Source organism: Scomber japonicus, chromosome 16 (genome assembly GCF_027409825.1).
Source record: "Scomber japonicus isolate fScoJap1 chromosome 16, fScoJap1.pri, whole genome shotgun sequence".
Lineage (NCBI taxonomy): Eukaryota > Metazoa > Chordata > Actinopteri > Scombriformes > Scombridae > Scomber > Scomber japonicus.
Window position 1 is genome coordinate 10,851,613 of NC_070593.1, and position 22,974 is coordinate 10,874,586.

General features: G+C 40.4%; 1 protein-coding gene across 1 annotated transcript in view; it reads right to left on the minus strand.

The window, feature by feature from the left end:
- The window catches only part of fndc3ba (fibronectin type III domain containing 3Ba), a 104,191-nt gene that overhangs the window by 37,344 nt on the left and 43,873 nt on the right, over positions 1-22,974 (minus strand). Inside the window, exons 4-8 of the mRNA XM_053335054.1 lie at positions 19,679-19,755; positions 16,260-16,491; positions 15,994-16,162; positions 14,878-15,005; positions 1,706-1,764 (exon numbers count right to left, since the gene is read on the minus strand). Of these exons, the coding sequence (XP_053191029.1) occupies positions 1,706-1,764; positions 14,878-15,005; positions 15,994-16,162; positions 16,260-16,491; positions 19,679-19,755 (665 nt within the window). The remainder of the gene's footprint in view (positions 1-1,705; positions 1,765-14,877; positions 15,006-15,993; positions 16,163-16,259; positions 16,492-19,678; positions 19,756-22,974) is intronic.

The following is a 22,974-nucleotide window of genomic DNA, read 5'->3' on the forward strand; positions in this document are numbered from 1 at the left end:
CCTAATCAGCCCCTGCTCCTGAGTCAATCCACTTGCTTTAATAGGGGCTGTCCAACACTAGTCAGCCCAGAGTGGTAGTGGACAAGAAAATCTCCTGGCAGTGTGTCTGCACTGGTGCTATCTTGTCATTCCCTCTTAACCCTAGATAATGGAGAAAACATTGAAAATAACATCTCCTTTGCTACATTTCAAAATCATAGAATGTGCTATGAAGTAAAAATGAAAAAGAACCATTCTTTTTTCCCAGGATAAACTGATTTGATTTGCACACGTCCATACATGTCTATCGGTATCAATGGTGAGGGACGTTTCCTGCTAATGTCAATGATGAGTCCATTTTATAGTTTAATTGTTATTTTAATTCTCTTTGCTAAATGCAGAGTGCTATCCACAGCTGTTGGTGTGATTTTGGTCCAATTAGTGAAGGACCAGTGGATATGGAGATGGCTTTTGAATGTTGGAGTGGGCGTCTTTAGCCATTAATCAGTCTATGAATAGTGGTGTGAAATAAGAACGTTAATAACAGGGTCTAAACAACCTGGATAAACATCTTACCTTACTGTAATTATTGGTTTTGTTTATATAAGTTTTCGATACATCTTCTTTAAAGGACAAATAGTACTCAAGAGAAAATGATTCCTTCTCCCTGTTAACTTCTCTCTTTCTGCAGCACTGCTTCCTACATTTCAATTCAGCTGAAGTAGGCACACCTGCTTGCCATGGGAGTAAACAATAGTACCAACGGAGCAAGGTAATATTGTAAACACTTAAATTTTCTCGTCTGCCTTTGAAACACCTGCTACTGTGTCTGCATGGTACACAACTGAATCCATCAAGTAGCACTTTTGCTGCTTTTTTCCCCCTATATTCCAACTACTACCTCCTTTATAAATGCATTATGTTAAGGGAAAGTCAAAAGTGAAGGAACATCACATCTACAGTTCATGACATGGAATTCCAATCACTGATAAAAGCAGATCTCAGAATAGTCCTCTACCCTTCTCTTCTCAGTGCCAACTATAATAAACTTGCTTTAACAGTGTCGATGTCATTTGAGGGAATGACAGCAGATAAATATATATTTCACATCGACTTCAGATTTCATGCAGGGCTAAAACTACTTTTTTTTTATCTCTGTCTTTCCCTCTCTGTCATGCTCTCTTTTTAGACTCAATTTTCTCTATCTCTCATCACTCCATTTGTTATGTCTATTTCAACTGCTGTTATAAACTCACCGATATCAAATGGTCCAATTGCACAGTCTGCTGACCAAACTGCTTTAACTGTGAGAGAGCAATTCCTCTCTACCAAACCCTGTCCGCATGTCCATTCATTCACATCCCCCTTGGCGAAGTAAAAAATAAAAAGCTCCTACAGTGATTTTTTGGGTGAAAGAGACATAGTGGGAATGGATGAGCAGATGCTGCCCTCCTGTGGCCAGGGTGAGCAGAGCTTAAATGAACAGCTGCCCTCCCTGCAACTGCAACTATAGCCCTGCATACACAAGTCACTTCAGTTTTGTTTTCAGTCTAAGCATCTGATTTTTATGTTAATCACAGTGACAGGATAGAAATAAGGAAAAGACATAAAAATTCATGTGAAAGCTATGACTGCATCAGACAGAGAGGTGATTAATAATTAAAGTGGTTATATCTGTATGTGTGTCTGTGTGTGTGCAGCTGTGGGAAGAGGTATGCATACCAACCTGTGGTTTGTCGATTGCAGACAGCATATCTTGAACACGCTTCCCCTCTGTATCATGATCTGAGGAGACAGAGACAGGAAGAAAAAGAGTCATTAATTTAAAAAATCACCAGCAGGAGTTTTTTTGTAAAAATCAGGAAAGAAGAGAGACTGATACGTGACACATGAAGAGAGATCATGAGGGCATTTGTGCCAAATATTATTTGATACATGCTGAGCTGCGCATACAAGTTCTACATTGCTCAATTTGATTCTGACTTGTGGCTTTTTAATTTGAATAAAAAAAGAAAAGAAAAATTTGACGATCCCAAGTTTCAAAACAGATGCACAATAGAAATTTTGGCAGAACTGTTGAGAATAGGAATGATTGACAAGGAGATGTTTTTCAATTCCCACAACCCCTGTTATTGTAATATCTAAAAATCTACGGCTCATTATTGTTCAAGGTCAGCCATGGTTTGCATCTAGATTGGGTAACTGCAGGGTCAGAGAGTCAAAAAAATAAGTTTTGACTCCCTAATCACCACCGATATTATCTGTCCAAATAGTAATTCAAACATCTGGAGAAAAAAAAAAGAAATAGCCTAAAATAGAGTTAAAGCAGACCTAAATGTAAAAAAAGTGTTTTGTCTCATGGTGTGTGATGCAACAGTTGTTTTCTTCTGCAACCACCTATTTCATCTCATCAAGTGATGATGAGTACAGCCCTTGGAAAAAAGCACTAAATTATCCAGCGTTCCACAGAAAAGCATTAGTCACGAATTCCTGACCTAGAGCAATAAAACGGGGATTACCAAAAATAAAAAAAATGACTCATAGTCCATATTTCACATGACTATTCAGTTCTGTGTATAGAAACTGATCTAACTAACCTTTGGAGTCTTTGGTGCATAGAAAACCATTATCATAATTATTATTATGTATAATTTTCAATCAGTTGTCCCTACACCTGTGAATAATTACCCGCAGAATGAACTGACGTCAGCAGTGTTTTTGTGGCCCAGCAATACAGCTTATTATGCATGACATTACAGAGCCATGGACATACTGAATGTACCATTATAAAATCTGCCCAAACCTACGTAGATAACCTTAACTTCTCATAGAAACTTTTTTATATAGTACTTTTTAAATACACAAAACACAAAACACAAAACACTAAGCCTTGGTGTCAGCATTAATTCATATGAAAATATGTCTTATATAATATGGATTTAAATGTTAACAAGGCCATTAGTTCTGAAAAGATTAATTGACGAATCAATTAGTTGATCATTGAAACATAAACTAAATCAATCAGCAACTATTGGATCTGTTCAAGTGTTTTACTTTTATTAACCCTTTAAATTGAATAATAGAAGGGAGTGATCTTGAGGTTTTGGACTCTGGATCACACAAGACAAGCAATTTTAAGAGGTTACATTGAACTCTGGGGGACTGAACTATTTTCTGAGTAAAACATTATTCAATTTATTCAAAAATGCAGACAAACAATAACCAGTCCTGAAGTAACTTATACTCTATAAAATAAAAATAATTTAAATACTGTCACGTAATGTGATTGTTCTTTCTACTCTACCAGCTGACTGTGTTGGGGTGCTTTGGTGCTCCTTTCTAAGGGATACACACACACACACACACACACACACACTTATATGTTGCATAAACAAATGCATAAAAACACACACCCACACACAGGCCTGGTCCAGAGATATGACGTGTCTGAGGGTGATTTAGTGGACACTAGGGGTTGCTAGGAGGGCGAGTGCAAGTTTGTGTGTGTGCACATGTGTGGGTAATGGAAGTATTTCCCCCCTGTGTGATCCCCTAAGTTGAGGTTTTTCAGACCAGAGGAGGCCTGCTTTCTCCATCTGAGTCTGACCACTGTAAATCACACAGGATGTGTACGTGCTTGTGTGTGGGTCTCTCTCTGTGTGTGTGTGTGTGTGTGTGTGTGTGTGTGTGTGTGTGTGTGTGTGTGTGTGTGAAGGAGGGTCAGTCATACAGGACCTGTATGAAACCCAGTCTGTTTAATTAGTGTGGTACTGTGGCACAGGACTGAGGAGACTGTGGGGCACACACAAACATTTTCATCAAATAGGCATTCACACATGCATGAACACAAACAAACAAAACACAGACTAATACACACCTGTGTCTGCGTTTGAAAGATCATTGTATGCTCAGATTAAGAGATGAATGAGCAATTGTGTGTGTGTGAGTGCGTGAGGAAGTGTGCGCATTTGTGTGCGTGTGTGTGTGTGTGCGTGTGTATTACTGGCTAAGTCCCTCTGACAGGTTCTGTGGAGGAGAGGGCCTTACTGTGCCTGGGGGTACGCTTATGAGTCATGGCAACAGTGATGTCATGGAAGCACAACCTCAACTTGACCTCAGTGTGTGTGTGTGTATGCGTACGTGTACATGTGTTAGACAGAATAAAAAAAAGTAAGAGCAGTGTGTGTGTGTGTGTGTGTGTGTGTGTGTTGGTCTCCAAAGTCCCAGTATCAGGTTACAGGAGATTGGTGATGGGTGATAGGAGGAGAGGAGTTAAGCTACTGTGTGCGTGTGTGCTGGGGCCAGTAATGTGGATAGAGTTCAACAGGTGAAGTACACATTCTGCATCACTGCTAGACACACTGGCTCATTAGTGCACTTTTTTCATACACACACACACACACACACATATCCCTTTTCATCCATTTGGACAAAACTGAGCTTTTCTCTTTTATGGAATAAAGACAGACTCACAGCTCCAGACATGAACAGTTCTGTCAGCTAACAGGCTGACCCAGCTTATTCCACCCATTCATCACAGCTGAGTGAAAAAAGAGAATATGGCCTGTTTACTGCCGCAGTCCTGTAGCTACTTGTCTGATGCAGCTAACACTGCTAAGACAGGGAGAGGTGGAATTCCATTACAGCATCATATCAGCTATGAAATTTAGCAAACAACAGATGTTAATAATCAAACAACAGTCATGGCTGACAAACACTTTTTGTGGACGTTATTGGAAATGAAATGCAATGATAAGAATCACATTTTGTTTTGTCAAGAAGCAGAGGCTGGTACAACATATGTTTTTTTTCCCTTCAAAAAGTGATAGTTTGGAAATGTAGAAAATGTCTTAATGAGGATTGTGCAATTTTGTTACTTATATAATGACAAAACTATTAATAAAGCCAGTTTACTACCAAGATGTGCACCACCATCTATTGAAGGTTGTAAAAGATTACTGACTACAAAAAAGAATGTATATTGTCATATCTTTCTCAATGATAATGAATATAATGATATATATTTCATGCATCAACAAATGACACTCTCTTCCTTACACTGGTTTACTCTTGATATGTACATTGCATTAGGCCTATTTCAAGTTAAAAACTCTGCTGCTGGTTTTCTTTGGCTTTTCTTTTCTTTTTTTCCACCTGAAAACTGTAAAGAAAGTAAATTTAGGTGAGTGAGAGATTCACATTGTCATTAATTTGACACATTTGGTTCATTATCAAGCCTAAATTAGTACTTAGGTTTTATTTTACAGCTGCATTCCAGCAGGACCTTAAAAAACTCTACTTTCAGGTTAAAATTCTTAACTTGAATAACCCAAAACACAATATGTATCAAGTTACAGCCTCAACAATTGTACACAGACATTATTTCAGTACCATGAAAAAAAGTTGGCTGACCTACAAGTTCAGTTTGTGACAAAAGAGAGAGATTTATTTAATATTTCAGGAGACCAGTAATAAAGTTTGAAAAACACTACTGCTTTACCTCACCACTGAGTGTTATGACTCGTTGTGGTTGCTGAGTCCAGCTGCTTAAGTGTTTAATATAGAGAACAACCACAAAGAGTTGCTGCTGACGGCTGAAACAGAAACTGAATCTCTTCCCAGTATAACTCCACACACACACACACACACACACACACACACACCTCTCTCTGTCCTCACTGTCCCTCACCTCTTCTCTTTTCTGTTTATGTGCTGCCCACGCACCCTCACTTCCTCTTCTCGTCTGACCTCACATCCTGTCTGTGTCTGACCGCCTGTGTTTGATTACTGAGGACAGCCAGACGGAGTGAGGGAGCGCAACGGACAGCAGGAAAAAGGAGAGGAATGAGGAATTGGGGAGGGGGGCGAGCGGCAGGCCGGGCCAAAACCAGGCGAGAAGGGGATTTAGAGGAAGAAAGAGAGACACTGAGGGACAGACTGCAGAGTGAGAGAGAGAGAGAGGACAGGCGAGGGGAGTCTGGGTAAGAGATTAGGTACAAAAACACAAGGAAATTGAGAGACAAAGAGCGAGCCAGGGATCAGCAGAGAGGAGGAGAAAGAGAGGGATGAAAGGAGAGAGGGAGAAAAGGGCTTACGAGGATGTGAGGAGAGGATTGTACAACCTTATGTGACATCATACGGAGGTGCAAAGCAGATGAGTACCAGTGATCTCAGTTTAGTAGTAGTTATAGTACTAGTCACTGCTCACAAATCTAGGTCGACCTTCCTAAAAGACAACAAAATATTCTAGACAAGTCTGAAGTCTGGAGCTGAGAAGTAGAGCCGAAGGTTTGTAAGTTATTTTCCGTACTGTAAATCCAAATCTCAACATTTCATTTGATATTGTCCTCCACAATAAGATATGGAAGTCTTATTATTTATTTTAATGACCAAATACTACGACACCCAAAGGGAATCAAAGGCTGTAGCAAATTAAAAATGATACTTAAGGTAATATGCTTATTCATGAGTCATATGAGAAGATTGATATCTCATTGCAGCCAGTAGTGTCAATCTTCTCATCAAATAAGTGTATCTCCCAAAATGTCTAACTATCCCTTTAACTGCTTGAACGTCTTATTGGGTTTTTATGAAGCATAATGTTTAGCTTCACCTCAAAGTTAGTGGTGCATATGGCAAGATTTCCAGCTGTGATTGTGATTGGATGCTTCTTTCTGAAATGCACTTTGGGAGTTGTAGTCTTCTTCTTCATCCCTAAAATGTACACAAGCTTTACCTTTGACTTTTTAATCGAAGAACCGGATATTTTCTAATGAAGCAGCTCATATTTTTTGTACTGATAATTCAATGTGAGTCTTTCATGTCGGTCCAAGCCTTGGAAAGGCTCCAACCCCCTGTCACCAAATATTGCCTTCGCAGAAAATAAACGTAACTTTTGCCCCCTCCTCATCCTGGACACCCAAAATAACTTCTCCCACTGCAACTCTTTTTAATGGAAAGAAGTAGGGAAACACTTCTGTCTCCGTCTGTCTCATACCTTCCTCCCATGCCTCCTCACTCACTCTGCCCTCTTTAAATACATGGACATGATTACAACACTCATTTTTAATGTTGCAGACAAACACGTTTTAAAATTAATGGCGTCAATTGCAAATAGAACTGCAGTAAAAATGAGTCACTTAGACAGTAAGGAGGTTGCATTCCTCCTGCATGACGACCTATGGCTCTGAGTCCCAGTCTGTCTGCACTGGGACAGAAAAAGACCTTTAAGGCCTAGAGGAAAAAAATGTGAAAAATGTGGCAACGGCCGCTCACTCAGCCCCCGCTCCACACACATACAGGGCCAAGGGGTGTGTGTGTGTGTGTGTGTGTATGTGTGTGTGTGTCACTCTAAAAAGGAACAAAGTGAGATATGATACCCATCTTTAGAAGCCTCTAATCAGGGAGAACAAAGCAAAGAGACGGACACTCAGCTGGAAGGAAAGAGAGTGAGATAGAGAGAGAGATATCGAGATGAGAGGGAGGACAGACTGTAGAGGACAGAGAGGACGGAAGGAGCAGGGACAGAAAGGGGAAGGAGGGAGGAGAGGGAAGAGGAAAATGGAGGTAGAGAGGGCACAAGCCTTGGATTCCACACTATTATCATCTGCTGCATAGTGAGCATTCCATCTGTTCAACAGCTGGGCTACACACACACAAGGCAGAGAAGTCGTTGGGACATGCCTGAAATTGTAGTTGTCATGGTGAAGGTTTGGTTCTCATGGCCAGAGCCCTGATCGTTTATAAAGAGGATTACAGAGGGAGAGCACACAGAGAGACTGGCACAGAGAAATGGAGAAGACGAGTACAGAACGAGAGCAAATGAGGGCAGAGAAGAGAAAAAAATAATAATATTCAAATGAAAAAAAAACTCAAAGCCCCAGCAAAGAGAAGGACTGAAAGAGACACAATAACTGAGGCAGACATGCAACCTGGTTATTACAGTCGTTATGCTATAACCTGATTTCATGGACATCATGTAAATGAGAAACCCAATTTCTTTAATTGGGGTAAGGATTTGAGAGAATCTGGTTAACACAGCTGGATTTCTGCAGGAGAAAACTGATTTCTTGCCATGAATAACTTACAAAAGTGTGCATGTGCATAGCAGACAAAGTGTAACAGAGGTTATCAAAAGAAAGATCATTACTTGTGTCCAAAATAATGATATATGATACTCAATTTAAACTGAAACTAAAATAATTAGTCTTAATATAAAAGCATGTAATTACAGTCTGGTTTCCATGCCTTAATCAGGTTTTTTGGTGTATGTAAATGTTCAGAGAGGGAGAAAGAGACCTTGTCAACAGCAGCCCTCTAACAACAGAGAGATGAGCATCTCAACTGCCAAGCGGCACAAACACTCTGCTTTACCAGGAAAAGCATGAAAGTGTGCTCATGTATGCATGTCTGTTTATGTAAGTATGCAGCACTGCGACCTGGCCAGGCTGTCAGGGATTATGGGAGATGAGTTTCTCAGAACCCTGACCCCATCTGACCCTGCTCAGCCCAAAAGGTCTTGAGACAGAGAGACTGCAGACTGGCAGACAGAGTGGAAGACCAATTCACTGTCAGATATATAAACAGCACAGGCAGATGTAGCGTGTGACAGAGGCAGAAAACAGAAAAGACAGAAAAGCATGCAGATTGAATGATGGGAACAGAGATTTAAATTGACCATGGCCGTGAAAACTTTTAAACATTATTTTCTCTGTTTTTCCTTACATTCATGCCTGTCAACTTTTTTCTACCACATAAAATAGATCTTCATTCACTAGACATGCATATATTTTAAGTTCCAATTGTGAACTACATGGTGGACGGTGGGAATGAAAATAGATTGTCATGTAGTCTGCTGGGTGACCTGTGCATACCAATTACCAACAATGAACACATTTAAATATTTTGATGTTTCATTGTTACCATTTTTTAAAGCAGTAGTGCCTATGTGAAACTTTCATTTGTAGCACCAATCTCATAGGTATTCATTATTAACTGTACATTGAAAACTTGAAAATAAAATATTCATGGCCAAAGCCAGATCGACTATAACTTGATAGCAGTTTGAATCTAAATATCCTATATGTAGAATTTTAAACCAAAAGGGGAGGTTATATGGTGATATTACCATAAATAAATACAATTGCGCAAAAATAATTAGATGTCTCTACAATATCTCACATTTTTGCATGTTTTTCACAATATGAACACAGTTTTTCCCATTAAACCTCTTTTCTCTCGCCAAATCTCTCATTGGCCTTTACTAAAATGTTGGAAATGATTCCTCTAAGCATTTGTGACCGCGTGCATCTCTCCTCTTGACTCCTCTCTTCCCGTTTTGTTCCATGAAACAATTCAAAGTCCGGCTCAATGACGAATAAAAAGTAAAAGGATATAGTGGTTTTTATTCCTCTCAATAGTGCTCATGTTTGTTTATAGCAGTCACACAGACTTTACAGAATTAGTCCAATATTGGTCTTCAACTGTTGCATGCAGAACTTTAATATCCACTTCAAATCTCTTAAGTGTACACAAATCGCTTGAGCCCCAGATGTCTGAGGTTTGTGTATTTTATCTATTCAGTTACTTAATTTGTTTAGGTCAAGTTCAATATTACCATGCTGAAGCAGTTGAAAGGACTTAAAATATTATGTAACCCAGTTCTGCTTAATACAGAGCGGTCGGGTGCTGTAGCTTGATAGCATAGCGAGTTTATCGCTTGTATCACAAGGTTCATTCAGCTGGATGGGGAAATGTCTGGTGTTCTCATTGTGATTGGCGAGAACAACCTCCCCTTCTAATCCCGCTAGTCCTGTTACATGATATCAGCGGGTAAGACATTCCTCTGCTGGTAAAGCCATCCCTTGTTCTCGCTCTGTTTTTTGAGCATCCCCCCTTTTTTTTTCACTCTTTCATTCTGCAATTACTGTCTTTCTTCATTGTTGCCCTTCATTTCTCTCCTTTTTTATTCTTGCCTTATCTCTGTCATTTCCCTCTTCTAGCCTCTCTCTTCCATGCCACTGCCCTCCATCTTGCCCTACAAACATGGCCGTATTTGGGTTTGTGGGAAGGGGTTGGAGTTCGGAGGGGGCTGAGATTATCACCATGGTGATCCACATCAAAACAGGCCAGAAAGGGAAGGGTGGGAGTGTGCTCACACATTGACAGGCCTGTTACTACAGTTATAACAGGAGGAGCTGGAAGAGTTTGATGTTAATATAGGAGCTGAGTCATGGTTTGGTCAAAGGCCACTAGCACTAATGAGGATAACGTCACCAAAACATTACAAGACAGTGTTTTATTTCTTTATTTTTATAAAAGCCTCCTATTACCATTGTCATTGTTCTAAAAGTGTCAGTTCAGTGGTTCTTTGGAAACTTTGTCAGGGTCAAAAAATAGCACTACAAGCACTCGAGCAAAACCCATGCCACTGACGTAAGAGAGAATGCATTTACTGGTGATATCTGCATCTGTCATAACTTCTTGTATTAAATATTATTAGTCACCTGATGTTTTAAATCCTGATGTACTCTTTACCTGCAGTTTAGGTAATGTGGTTTTAGCTTAGGTTCATTCTAAGTAACTTTCAATAACAGCCACCATCTACATGACTAAAAACTATAGTACATCAGTTGAATCATGAAGGCAAAAGAGATCTGAGATTTAATTGAGGCTTGTCTAACGTTTTCTAAGTTAAAAAACAGAGTGAGTTTGAAATAAGAAATTGAAACTTTCCTTACAAATTTAAGTAACACTTTCTTTTTCTTAAAAATGTATGGTTAAATTCATAAAGGTATAAACACACCCTTGCTTAATCTAATACACATCTGTGTACCGTTCCAGCCAAACATCTGGTCTAGTAACTGATACTACTCTTATCAGTTCACTGACTTACTGACCTTCCTGTAATACCTAATATATTTTAACATGTATAATTACTCTGTAGTTGTCACTTGTGGCCGCTGTTTAGCAAAAGTCAGCCTTGTTTTAATGTTGGCAAGAATTATGTAAAGGTAAGGAAAAATAAAATACTGAACACCTCACAGTCTTTCAGACATTGCAATAATGTCCATGGCAATGCTATTACTGCTCAGACTAACCAAATCTTCACAAATGTTGTTGTTGGCTATTAAAAAAAGGTAGGCCAAACCAAACTAGGGAGGAGAAACTTGTATTTTTATATGAATCTACCAGAAAATATATAAATAAATAAAAAATATATAACCAGAATGTTGTTGCAAAGTCTGAAGCAAAGAATGTGGCAAGAGCTAATAGAAAATGAAATGTTCCTTGTTTCAAAATATCCTTCTTGGCACTTTGTCATTGTGTATGTCAATGAAGAAAACTTTTAAGTCATTTATTTGGTTTCTGAAGATGCCTGAAAAGTTTCCCTTATTTTGGTTAAGACGGTAACAGCAACTGAAATTGAATTCTAAAAGATTCAATGTACACTCCAAGGAAAGGAAACCTAGTCATACACATTTTTAACTCGAGTTACATTTTCCCTCTACATATTACGTGGATATAAAATGTGCTTTTACAGTTGTCAGACCACTGTAACGTCTATGACCCCTCCTCTTATTTCCCTCATATCTCATCCAACAGAGCCAACATGGTGGACACAGCAGTCAGTGCGCACATCTGGTTTCTCCTGAATTCACAACACACGGCGATGACGTAGAACTAAAGATGGAGGAGCTGGGGGAGCTGGTCCATCTGTTTCTGCTGAAATCCCAGTTTTTCTGAGTGAGAGACAGGATCTGCGGTGGTGATGATGCAGAGCCAAGATGGAGGAACAGAGGGGACGGGGCCCACATCTGTTTCTGCTCAGCAAGCAGCTCAGTTCTGAGGAAAAGGGCCTGTAGAGCTGGCTTTACTGGGGAATGGACACTGCACTCGCCAAGTAAGCCTGCTGCCTTACTGGCACTGGGGCAATAGCCACACACACACACACACACACACACACACACATACAGTATACGCACACAGAGCAAGGGCATCAAGGGCAAAGCGTAGGCGGCTGTGTGCGTGTGTGTGTGTGTGTGTGTGTGTGTGTGTGTGTGTGTGGTATTCTGGGTTGGACCATACTTGGATGCGCTGGGCCAAGCAGCAACTTTGTCGGAATGTTTGTACTCTGCTCTTTAACTCTCCGTCTTTCCATCTCTCTGTTCCCTGTGATGTAGGAGTTCTGGTTCAGTTTTTTTTTTCCTCTCTCTTTACAAACCTTCCATGTATCTCCCTCCTCTCGTTTGTCATTCAAATCCTACATTCCTCTCTCCTCTCTGTTTGCCCCCCTACCTCCCGCCAACCCTCTAGACCCTCATGCTCCGATTGTTTTACAGGAAGCCCAGTCACGAGGTGTTTGTGCATGTGTGTGTTGTGTGGTACATCTAGCTGACTCAGCCTGATCTCCAGTCCACTACTGAGACCCTGGTAGACCAGAACAGACAACTGACGACATGCTGACATGCTCCTGTCTGTCATGTATGTTCTTGTTGTTTGAGTACTCTGTTCGACTTCAGTCTGTGCCACATGAAACTGTGAAGCGTATAAGCTGATCTGTCAACTCTGCTTTCCTTTTCCTCCTTTGGCATTCCTCTAAGATGATTCTCTGTTTATGTGTGCTAGATTAGCTTGGAGTTTGCTTACGTGTGTCTGCGTGTGTGTGTGTGTGTGTGTATGTGTACTGTAAGAACCTGTGGAGTCTCCCCCACTCTCTAAACACTGCCTCTTCTGTATGTGTATGTTTTTCATTTGCAGTTGTTCATACTTGTATTTCTGCAGGTTTGAAAGCATTTAAGTGTTTGAGAGGAAACGCAAATTTAATCAAATGTTAATGTGCAATGTTTAAAGGGGCAGCTCACTCAAAACAAACACCCTCCAACCACAAAACAATGGTGGTGAATGTTATTTTACATGTGGTGCCCAAAATATTAAAAATACATGGATGCTGCTGTGAAGTATAGGACTGCAATCAATGTATCACTGTATCAATTTTACAGCGATATAAAAAATGGGAAAAATAGAAAGAAATACTCTTTAAGAAACTAGAAAACAGAGAGTGTTCTTTTTTGCTTTACAATTGAATTAAAAAACTGCTTATCAAAAACGTTTGATTAAATTAGCCAATTAATGTCAGATCTAGTCACTAGATTTCATAGGGACCATGCTCTGCTGTAACAAAACTGTTGACTGTGTTTTCTGTTACTATTATTTCTCATGTCATTTTTTTGATGCTGATAGCAAAAAAAATGTCATTCACTATTTTATTGAGGTGGAGACAGATTGATGGCAATATAAAACTGAAAACAATCTGCAGGGATAGATATTGCTTGTAGTAAGTGAGGAAACAGGTTTTTTTGGTTTACCTTTCCAATGAGTTTTCATCCACCTCAACCAAACTACCCATTTGTGTTTACGGACTTCCAACAACTTTTCCATCAAGATCCTGACAATATTCAAAACAGCTCTGTCAAGATAGAATTGCTTAACAACATGGCCATTTGAGTTGCACTTCAACTTTATTCGAATCGCATGGATTTGGGGACGCATACACACACACTGCCGAAGGGCTATTCCTCTGATGTGACGCCATGCTGTGACAGACTGAACTTAAATTTTATGGGGTGGGTAATTTTAAAGAAAACTTTGATAGTTACAGTGAGGGAGTAGATTCATTTATGTGCCTCTTTATGTTTTATCAGTCATAACCTCCACAGACAGCCATGTGTGTTATGTGTGTATGTGCAAAATAAGATACTTTTTTAATAACTCAGACATACATCTGACCCATCAAGACATGTCACTAAACAGGAACACTACCACAAGTAAGCACCTTCATGTCTTTGCACGTGTATTACTTTGTGTGTGTGTATGTATGTGTGTGTGTGTGTGTGTGTGTGTGTGTGTGTGTGTGTGTGTGTGTGTGTGTGCGTGTGTGTGATAAGGCTGAGCTACGGTGTTTCAATCTTCGAGCTCAAAGGTTTCCTTCATCTCAAGCAAGACTCTACAGGTATGTGCCCACCCTCCCCCCTTCCCCCTCCCCCCTCTCTCACCCCCCCCTTCTGTGGCTCAGCCTTCACCAACAAGGCCGGTATTGTAGCGAGGGTAAAGCGATAGCGCTCAGGGACAGGTTCAGCTATGTGGTTACCCAGACAACCCCTCTTACCCACTTCCCCATCGTCCCACCTCCAACCCCCCCTCCCGGATCCCTTCACCTCAGTGAGGCTGTATTCATCCATTCATTTTTTGGGTGACTTTCTGTGAGAGGAAAAAAAAAGAGAGTGAGAAAAAGAGAGAAAGGTGTGTTTTATCTGGCCCGCTTGAATGCAAAGGGGCACTCGGAGGTTGAACAGGACAAAGCCGGTAATATGGAGACAGACAGAGAGGGGTCAGAGAGGATATTCATCCAAAAAGAGAAAGGGTTTGTTCCTTGTCGAGATATCCTCTATTTGGAGGATAAAACCATCTTACAGTGATGTTTTCTGACAGGAAGCCATGTCAAAGTACAGCATTTTGCAGACATTGACATTTGTCTCCTTGCTGTCGATTTTAGTGTAACTTTTTAAATGTTAATGTCAGATGTTCTGCATGTATGTGTGTATTCATGCATTAGAATTATACATGCACATTGCACTTGGCTATTTTAATGATGCTCTTTTGCACCTTTCATCTGTCCCTGTATTTCTGTCTGGTGTTCAGGTTTGTGTCTGACTTCTATGAAACTTATTGACTGTAGGTGTTGTTTGATGTATAAAAGCAAAAAAAAAAAAAGCCTGAATAACAAAATCAATGCTTTCTCAGGAAAACATTCAAACACACTGTGAAAAGGTGTTGCTGTACATTAACAGTGTGTGCCAGTTTCTCTCAATGCTCTATGTTTTTGTGTGTGTCCCCTACCTTGTGTGTGTGTCTCTGGTTCACTGTTTCGTGGACTGCGGAGTCTTCTCTCTGGTTTCTTTCCTCCAGTACTGCTGACTCCGCCCCCCGACCCCACTGACCCAAGCGATGGGGTGTGTGACTTGTTGCTAAACCAGAAAAAAAAATTGCAACAGTGTTTAATGTTGATTATGAAAGTATGTGACATTCACTTTTACCAACTGGGCCCTGGCTTCTTCAAATTAGTGAGGAGAACAGAAAAAAATGCACAGAGGATTGCAGGGTTACAATAAGAAGCAGACTGAGAAAAAAATATATAACAGCTATGAAGGAATACACCATGCTTTGGAGAGACAGACAATCAAAAAAGTCTTTAGCAGAAAATGTTCTGGTATTTGTCACAAAATGTCACCTAGAATCATATAAAACTGAAATGTTGGTTCAACTTAGAAACATAAGTTCCTCTGCTGCCTTAAACATGACTTAAGTGAACATAACATTTGAGAAAATGTAAAGCTCCCTGAGTCAAGTTAACTCTACTAGAGATAAGCTCAATAAACTTGAGATATTAAGTTGACTCAACATCTGTTAATTCACTTTGACAACTGTTATGGTCAAACTTGACTTCTATTTACATTTTCTCAGCTAACAGAGATGGCTTTTTATTACCAGACTCAGAAGAAAAACAGCATGTCATACTGCTCTCAATGATCTTGGTAAATTACAGGAGCACAAACTGACCATGACTTATCTTAACATGTATTAAAGTCACACAGAAAGTTTATTTTCTTCAACAAGTAGGAGCCTCTGAATGGCCTTAACTATCAAACAATGCATCCTGAGAGGTCTGCTAATATGCTGATCATGTGTCTTTAAAAACTTAATTGATTGAGTTATTGTCACTCTCAACAACTCTGATGTGGTCTGGAAATTAAAACTTGAAAATTAAATTAACTTAAAACGAATACAACTTGAAGATTAGTTGATTCCACTAAATTCCTCTATAGTGTTTTACAGAGATATCATATACAGATGAGTTGTTGTGATCAAATGGCCAACCTCAGAAAAAAACATCAATTTATCAGTCAGAAAGACAAAAGTCAACCAGGAGGTATATCACAGAAACAGTATGGTCACCTGTATCCGTTGTGTGCTTGCCCCAGGCTGCCCTTATAGAGAGTGGAGGGAGGGGAATTAAGCCGATTCTGTCTCTCTAGTCTCTGTTCCTTTATCTTTTTTGGCTGTGGCTTACTGTATGTCTCTTCTCTGCCTATGTAGTTAGACATCCCATAAACTGGGATGATTTCTGGAGAGGAAAAGAGAGAATAAATTACAATTCAAATCTGTGAAAAACACTTTTTAACAATTGGATTAATAATTGTGTCCAGTCAGCATGTCAGTACCTGGATCGCCGTACATGGGGGGAAGGTGGTGCTGGTAGTACTGGTGATGGGGCAGATCCCCGGGGCTGACAGGGGGGTAGAAAGAGTGAGAGTTTGGGATAAAGTGAGGGTGAGTCAGATAGGGGGGCAGGTGGTGTGTGGGGGAGAGGGCTGGAGAGTAGGAGGGAGGGTAGCACTCTGGAGACTGTGGGGTCACCACCACCCGACGGACCCCTGTGGTATCCTCCAGAACCTGCAGGAGAGAAGAGAAAAGAAAGGGAGGACTGTGAGAGGAATATAAGATATGCTCCTGGAATTTCACAGTAAACAAAACACTTAGAAATTATAGATTAAAAGGGTAGTCACTATACTATATCTTTTTTTTTTTTCAAAACAGTCTCTGCTATCCAGATCTCCCATTTCACAAGATTCTTTTTTTAATATTATCCTTTATATCAAGGAGGGAAATAATTGCGTCTAGTGAAATTGTTATGTTTTGGCGTGTGTTTCATCATAAAATGCTAGGAAAAAAGTGCTAGCAGTAGAAATATCTTTTTACAATTATATAGGATTGTCTGGAATCTGGTAATATCAGAATCATGATGATGATGATGGGATACTACTATGACTTTGAAAAAAAGATGTGCTTATTGCCTAACGTAAATGTATTCACGCATTTGGACATGAACCTATTTGCAAACAGGTGCCCTGCACAGGTCTTTTGACCACAACCTTTGAATCCTTGCAATGAAAAGCAAATACATTCATTTTGTGTTTATTTTACGTACAATTCAGAATGTAATGTCAGGCCGATACTGGACAAAATGCAGAAATGTCAAAACCGGATTACTCAACAATGCTTTGTCGCAATAAACAACGGGTCTCATCAGAAAGGATAAGATCTGCTGTTTATATTGATATGCGGCATGTTGTGATGCAATAAAGACTTCATGACTTATTCAACTGAGAGGCAGGAGTGTGGAAATTGGTGAAGAAATTAGTAAAGATTTTACTTTGCAGAAGTTTGATCTGTCTTCATAACGGAATTAGATCAGTATGTACCATTCAGCATGTACCATGACAAGCATCATTACAAAGCTCCGGTTCTGCTCTTCATTATGATATGCATTGCATATCAATGCAATCACAAATGATCAGTGATTAATGAATAATTCAAACGAGACTAATGGGTGTGGAGATGGACACAGATATGTATGCAGATTTGAACTATGATTAAGTTTGATGTAAATTCAAAATTATTTTCCTGGCCAACACTTTATCGCATAGATAAGCAACTAGCATTTTTGCAAAGCTCAAGTCATACTATTTGATTTATTATGCACCCCACCTCACCACAATAAATATTTTGTGAGCAATTCAGTTCAGAAGAGGGATGTGAATAAGGGTTAAAATTTCAAATCTATTTTAATGGCTATCACCTAAAGACTATTTTGCTGTCAATCATTTCATAACAGCAGGTGTTCTTTCTCTTGAATTGTAGCTAAGAGTTAAAGGAATAAAAATGCATAATTTATTGAACAACTGAGACACCACGCAAACAGGATGCCTTGGCCCCTTGAGTGATGAAAACAAGCTCTGCAATGCTGTCATCAGATGGTCTGCAGATTTCAATAACATCAAGTTTCAAAGAACTGCCTCGAATTAACATAGATTCCATACATGTATTCACATTCACAGACTAGGACAAACACACACACACACACACACACACACACACGCACATTCCAACTATTCAGACACTCACAGGCCTGCATTCCAAGCAGAGAGCAAACACACACTCCCTGCAGTGAGGGGAAGTCATCTGCTGGTCCCTAACAACAACAAACCGCCAGTCTCTCTCTCTTTCACACACACACACACACACACACACACCAAATAACACTACCCCAAAACCCCCACACGCACTAACAGGCAAGACGGAGATCAACAGACTCAGTGCCAGAATACGACAGACAGAAAGAAAGAAGAGAGAGAATTAAAGAGGGTCAGGAGGGGAGGAAGAGGGTAATCCGAGTGAGAAAAACTGAGAGCGGGGGAGAAGAAGAGGAGGAGGAGGAGGTGGAGGAGGTGGAGGAAGAGGAGGCCCCCCCAATCAGTCCCTCATCCGCAGAAAAACAGAGTGTTTACAGAGAAACAAGGGCAAAGTCCCTGCATGAGTACATGTGGACCCGACCAACATGCCCACGCAACACTTCCTGGCAATGTTTTACACACACATATTTCAAATAATGCTGGAAGGGACATAAACACCATCACAATGCAACCATTAGCACAAATCAAGGACACACACAAACTCAGAGAGACACACGCATGTGCAAAACCCATCTGTCAATGCACTATTTTCCACCACCGCAGTGCTCTTTCTCCATCCATCCCTTCTTCCACCCCTCACCCCCTCAAAAACCTACCCACCCACTGCCTGTCTCCCCTATCAGGCTTGTTTATGTAAGAGTGACAGTGTTTCCCGCTCACACTTGGCCGAGTCCCTACTAACACACATACCCACACACAGGCAAACACACACCCACGGTGAGCCAATGACCTGACTTCCATTGGCATAAGAACACAATCCCACCACATGCAGACCGCAGAAGTATTTGTTAAACTATACTTGAGAGGACAGTCCATTGAACTTGTGTTGATCCATTAACCTTGTCAAACTCTTTTTACTCATCTTCCTACCTTTATGAGGACAGCAGATAGAGAACGACCTCATACATATATTAGAGAGTCAGTAAAACAAATGCCCCCCTGAGACCGAAAGTTCAGCACATTCCTACTTGGTGCTCGGTTGGGGGAGGAGGTCGCCTTGGTTACTTCTCTCCTGATGTACAACAGCCAGGATAAGTGTAATGCCCGGAGCATGCTTTCAGTGCGGTTGACACGCACAAGGCGTTCCACAAATAGTCTGTCTTCCATCATATTCATGCTTGCCACCTTTTAATGATGACCACTTGACAGACTTCTGGTAGGCGTTCATCAAAAATAAACTCAGTCTAACAGTTAAAATCTCTTCAGCTGGTGCTCCACAGAAATGTGTAATTTCCAAATGCTATACCTTGTGTTTACTTCAAATCTCTTAATGCTCTCAGGACACAAGCATCAGTATGTCAAAACAAACCAGGCAGGCTACTCAACTAGCACAGATGACCTGATTAACAAAAAATAATTAATATATTTGCATTAGAAACATTTTAAATGAACTCAACTCATTAGCAAGTTTTTATGTCTATGTTAGGGAGAAAATATTATTCTAAGAGTCATTACAAGATCACAAGATGGCTTAAGAAGCCCCTGTGTTTCTCTGACTGGAATTGTAATTGAAACTCTACCACACAAACACAACAGAAACTAACAACGAACATAAAGTCATATGTCTATGGCTGAGGAAAGAATGGGACACACAAACACAAACAAACCTGTGAGATGTATCCTGGAGGTACATGGATAGGGGGGATTGACCCATTTGGGGACATCATGGGAACCTCAGCAGGACCTGCAAAAGAGGAGAAGATATATTTATTTAACCAGGCAGCTCACCGTGGAGTAAATTATCCGTTACACTCGTCAATCAACAGTGCACATGCACAAACACACACTGTGTCACACACAGTGAGGAGCACGCCAGTGTGACATGTTTAACATATTATTTTATAATGCCATTTACTCCAGTGTATTAACCAGTAACAAAGGTTAATTAATATATGAAGATCATACAAAGTTTCAAAAATCAGACAAAGTTATGAAGATGAGAAGAATTTATCCTTCCTTAGTTTAGTTTTGAGAGTCCTATTGTACATATGTCATGAAATAAACTCAATCAACCAATATTATTTATATTATTCTAACATGTATGAGCTGAATCTTAAAGTTAGTCAATCTTTGCTAAAGCTTAAAGTCAGCTTAAGTCAATCTTTTCAGAGTTTCAGGAGATGCCGATGTCTGCACTCAGCAGTAGCATCATAATTAGGGATGGGACATTAAAAAACCTTATCATGGATCACGATAAAAAGTATTAATGATGAATTGTTAATATCCTTGCAAGTGACTTGAAAAAACTGTACAGCTCACTAATGACCAGTCCTACATTGACATCCTGATTCATTTGAATTGCCACAAGGGAAAGTCCGCATCCGTCTAGTCATTGTTTGATTCTGTGTTTTTCAATAAAAAGGATCATCGGGATAATATCATAAATTGCAATTATCTTGACATAAAATTTTCATATCACCTAGTCATGATAGATGTATGTGTAACACGTGAGTGCACACAACCACTGACTGAAAAAGAAATCCCTGCTCTGAAGGAGAAGCAAGAAAAATAGAATTAGCAGATTGAATTGATGTTGACTTTTCCACTATCCATATCCCCCCAGTCCCTCCAAAAAACCTCTCTTCCGCCGTCTCTTTCTGTGATGGAGGTCTGCGGCTGGTAAAGTCATTGGGAACCCATTGGGACAGCTGGAGGCAGACCTGGCCTCAGAATAAATCACACACACATGCACAAGCACACACACACACAGGCCTCATCACCTACAAACACACACAATCACACACTAATATTATCTGCCCATGTTGTCACCAGTCAAATGTTAGAATGTCAGAATAATAATATCCTTTAAGGGGTCATTTCACCCAAATTACAAAAAGTATGGTGTATTTTCTCACTTACTTCTCGCTGAGGAAATATGTCTTTGTAATGGTTAGGAATTTAGGTGAACCAACCCTTTAACTCCCGCTTTCATCCCTCCCTTGCATCCTCCCTTACTTTGTCTCATTTCCTGTCTCCCTCCATCCTTCCTCCCTTTAGCCCTTTCTCCTTCTCCTCCCTTTCCTTTCTTCCTTCCCTCAGTCCATCCTTGTGTCCCACTTTTCATCCCTCCATCTTCCTCTCTACCTTTACGTTTATTCACTTGCTCACTTGATCCTGCTTTACTTTCCATCTTTTTCCTCTCCTTCCTTCATCCATTTTCAGAAATTCTTACAGCATTAACCTCCCTCTTTCCCTTCCTCCAGGCATTACTCACTTCACTCCCTCCTTTCATTTGAAATATTACTCATTTTATACTTCCCTATTTCCCATCAGTCATTCACTACTTCTTTCCTACCCAACTCATTCCCTCTTTACACCCATCCCTCCATCTCTCACCCACCACTCATCAGCCAAACAAACAGGTAACAGTACAGCAAACACACAGACACACACACCTACGCATACACAAAAACAACCTGAGCAAAGTCTGCAGTGTGGACTACAGTGCCGTGTGTGTGAGTAGGTCACAGGTATGGAGAGACAGACCCCTTTCAGTCCTGTCTGCTCCCCTACCATGGAGACTAGAGGGATATGAAAGTCCTCATTGAGTGGAAGGTCATAGCATGAGGAGAACACACACACACACCGCAGATATACAGTGCTCCTCTAAAGCTCTTTCCATCACTGCTCATAGCACATTTTCCTTCTTGCTCACACACTATCCCAAATACACACTCTCTCTGTGTTTCAGTCACCCTCTCTCTCCCTCACACTCACACACACACACACACACACACACACACACACACACACACTCTTGGCAAACAGACGTGTGTTTGGACAGTCTCTGCTGCTTCTGTGCTCTTCACTCAGCAAACAGCAACATTCCTCTGCTCACACACACACACACACACACACACACACACGCACACACACACAGTGAACATTCCCATCTCTGGCCCCCAGGACTGGACCCAGCAGGCCCAACTACCCCCCAACCCCTACCCAAAACACAAGACACTCTTTGTCCTGCTACCCTTCACACACACATTCACACACACACACACACACACACACACAGACACATACGGCTGTAAGTCATATAGCGTTAGACTGACTGCCATTTAGAAAAGCTGATGACAAACCACAGTAGTTGTGTGTTTGAGTGGTTGTAAGTGTGTCTGTGTGTGTGTGTATGTATGCACACACGTGCATATATTAGTGAAATGAGTGGTGCACAATCCACATTATGGTAACATCACTTTCTCTTCAGCCTCCAGCTTTGCCCTTTAAGCACCACAAATAGAGTCACGACTTCCTCTGCCTAATCCTGCTGGAATCCCAGACAACACAGCTAACCAAGTCCAATCCGCTTGCCCCCCTTCTCATCTTGCATCTGTTGCTCCTTCAACTTCCGACTACCAGAGAGGTCAGGTCAGAGATCACTTATGAGGTCATATCCTCCATGTGGTATGACATCACTGTATACCTGAGCCACTACGAAGCATTAGGCATGAGTAATCTGGCCCTTTGAGAGGCATCCAGGGGGTATCTGACTAAATGAGTAATAGTTCATTTTAACTACACTCGTATTTAAAAATGATTTACTGTAGTTGCCAACAACAAAATAAGGTTGTGTCAAGATGATAAGCAGTTTCAGCTTGTGCAAAAGCCAGTGATTCTCATAATTATGGTCGGACCACATATCCCATAAACCCTGACAATTGTGTCCCAAAGTGGATGTTACTTATTGCTCATCCCATTCAAAAACCTGCATGCAAGTATTCCTAAAAAAAGGAAGGTAATGGATAAAAACTTGGCCTGAACATTATCATTACTTGAATTTCACTGGTATTATGTCATAATTGTGTTATCATTTCATCAATCAAAATGAATGATTTCTGGCAGTGTAATGAGAAACAACTGTAAATGGTAAATGGACTGTACTTATATAGCACCTTTC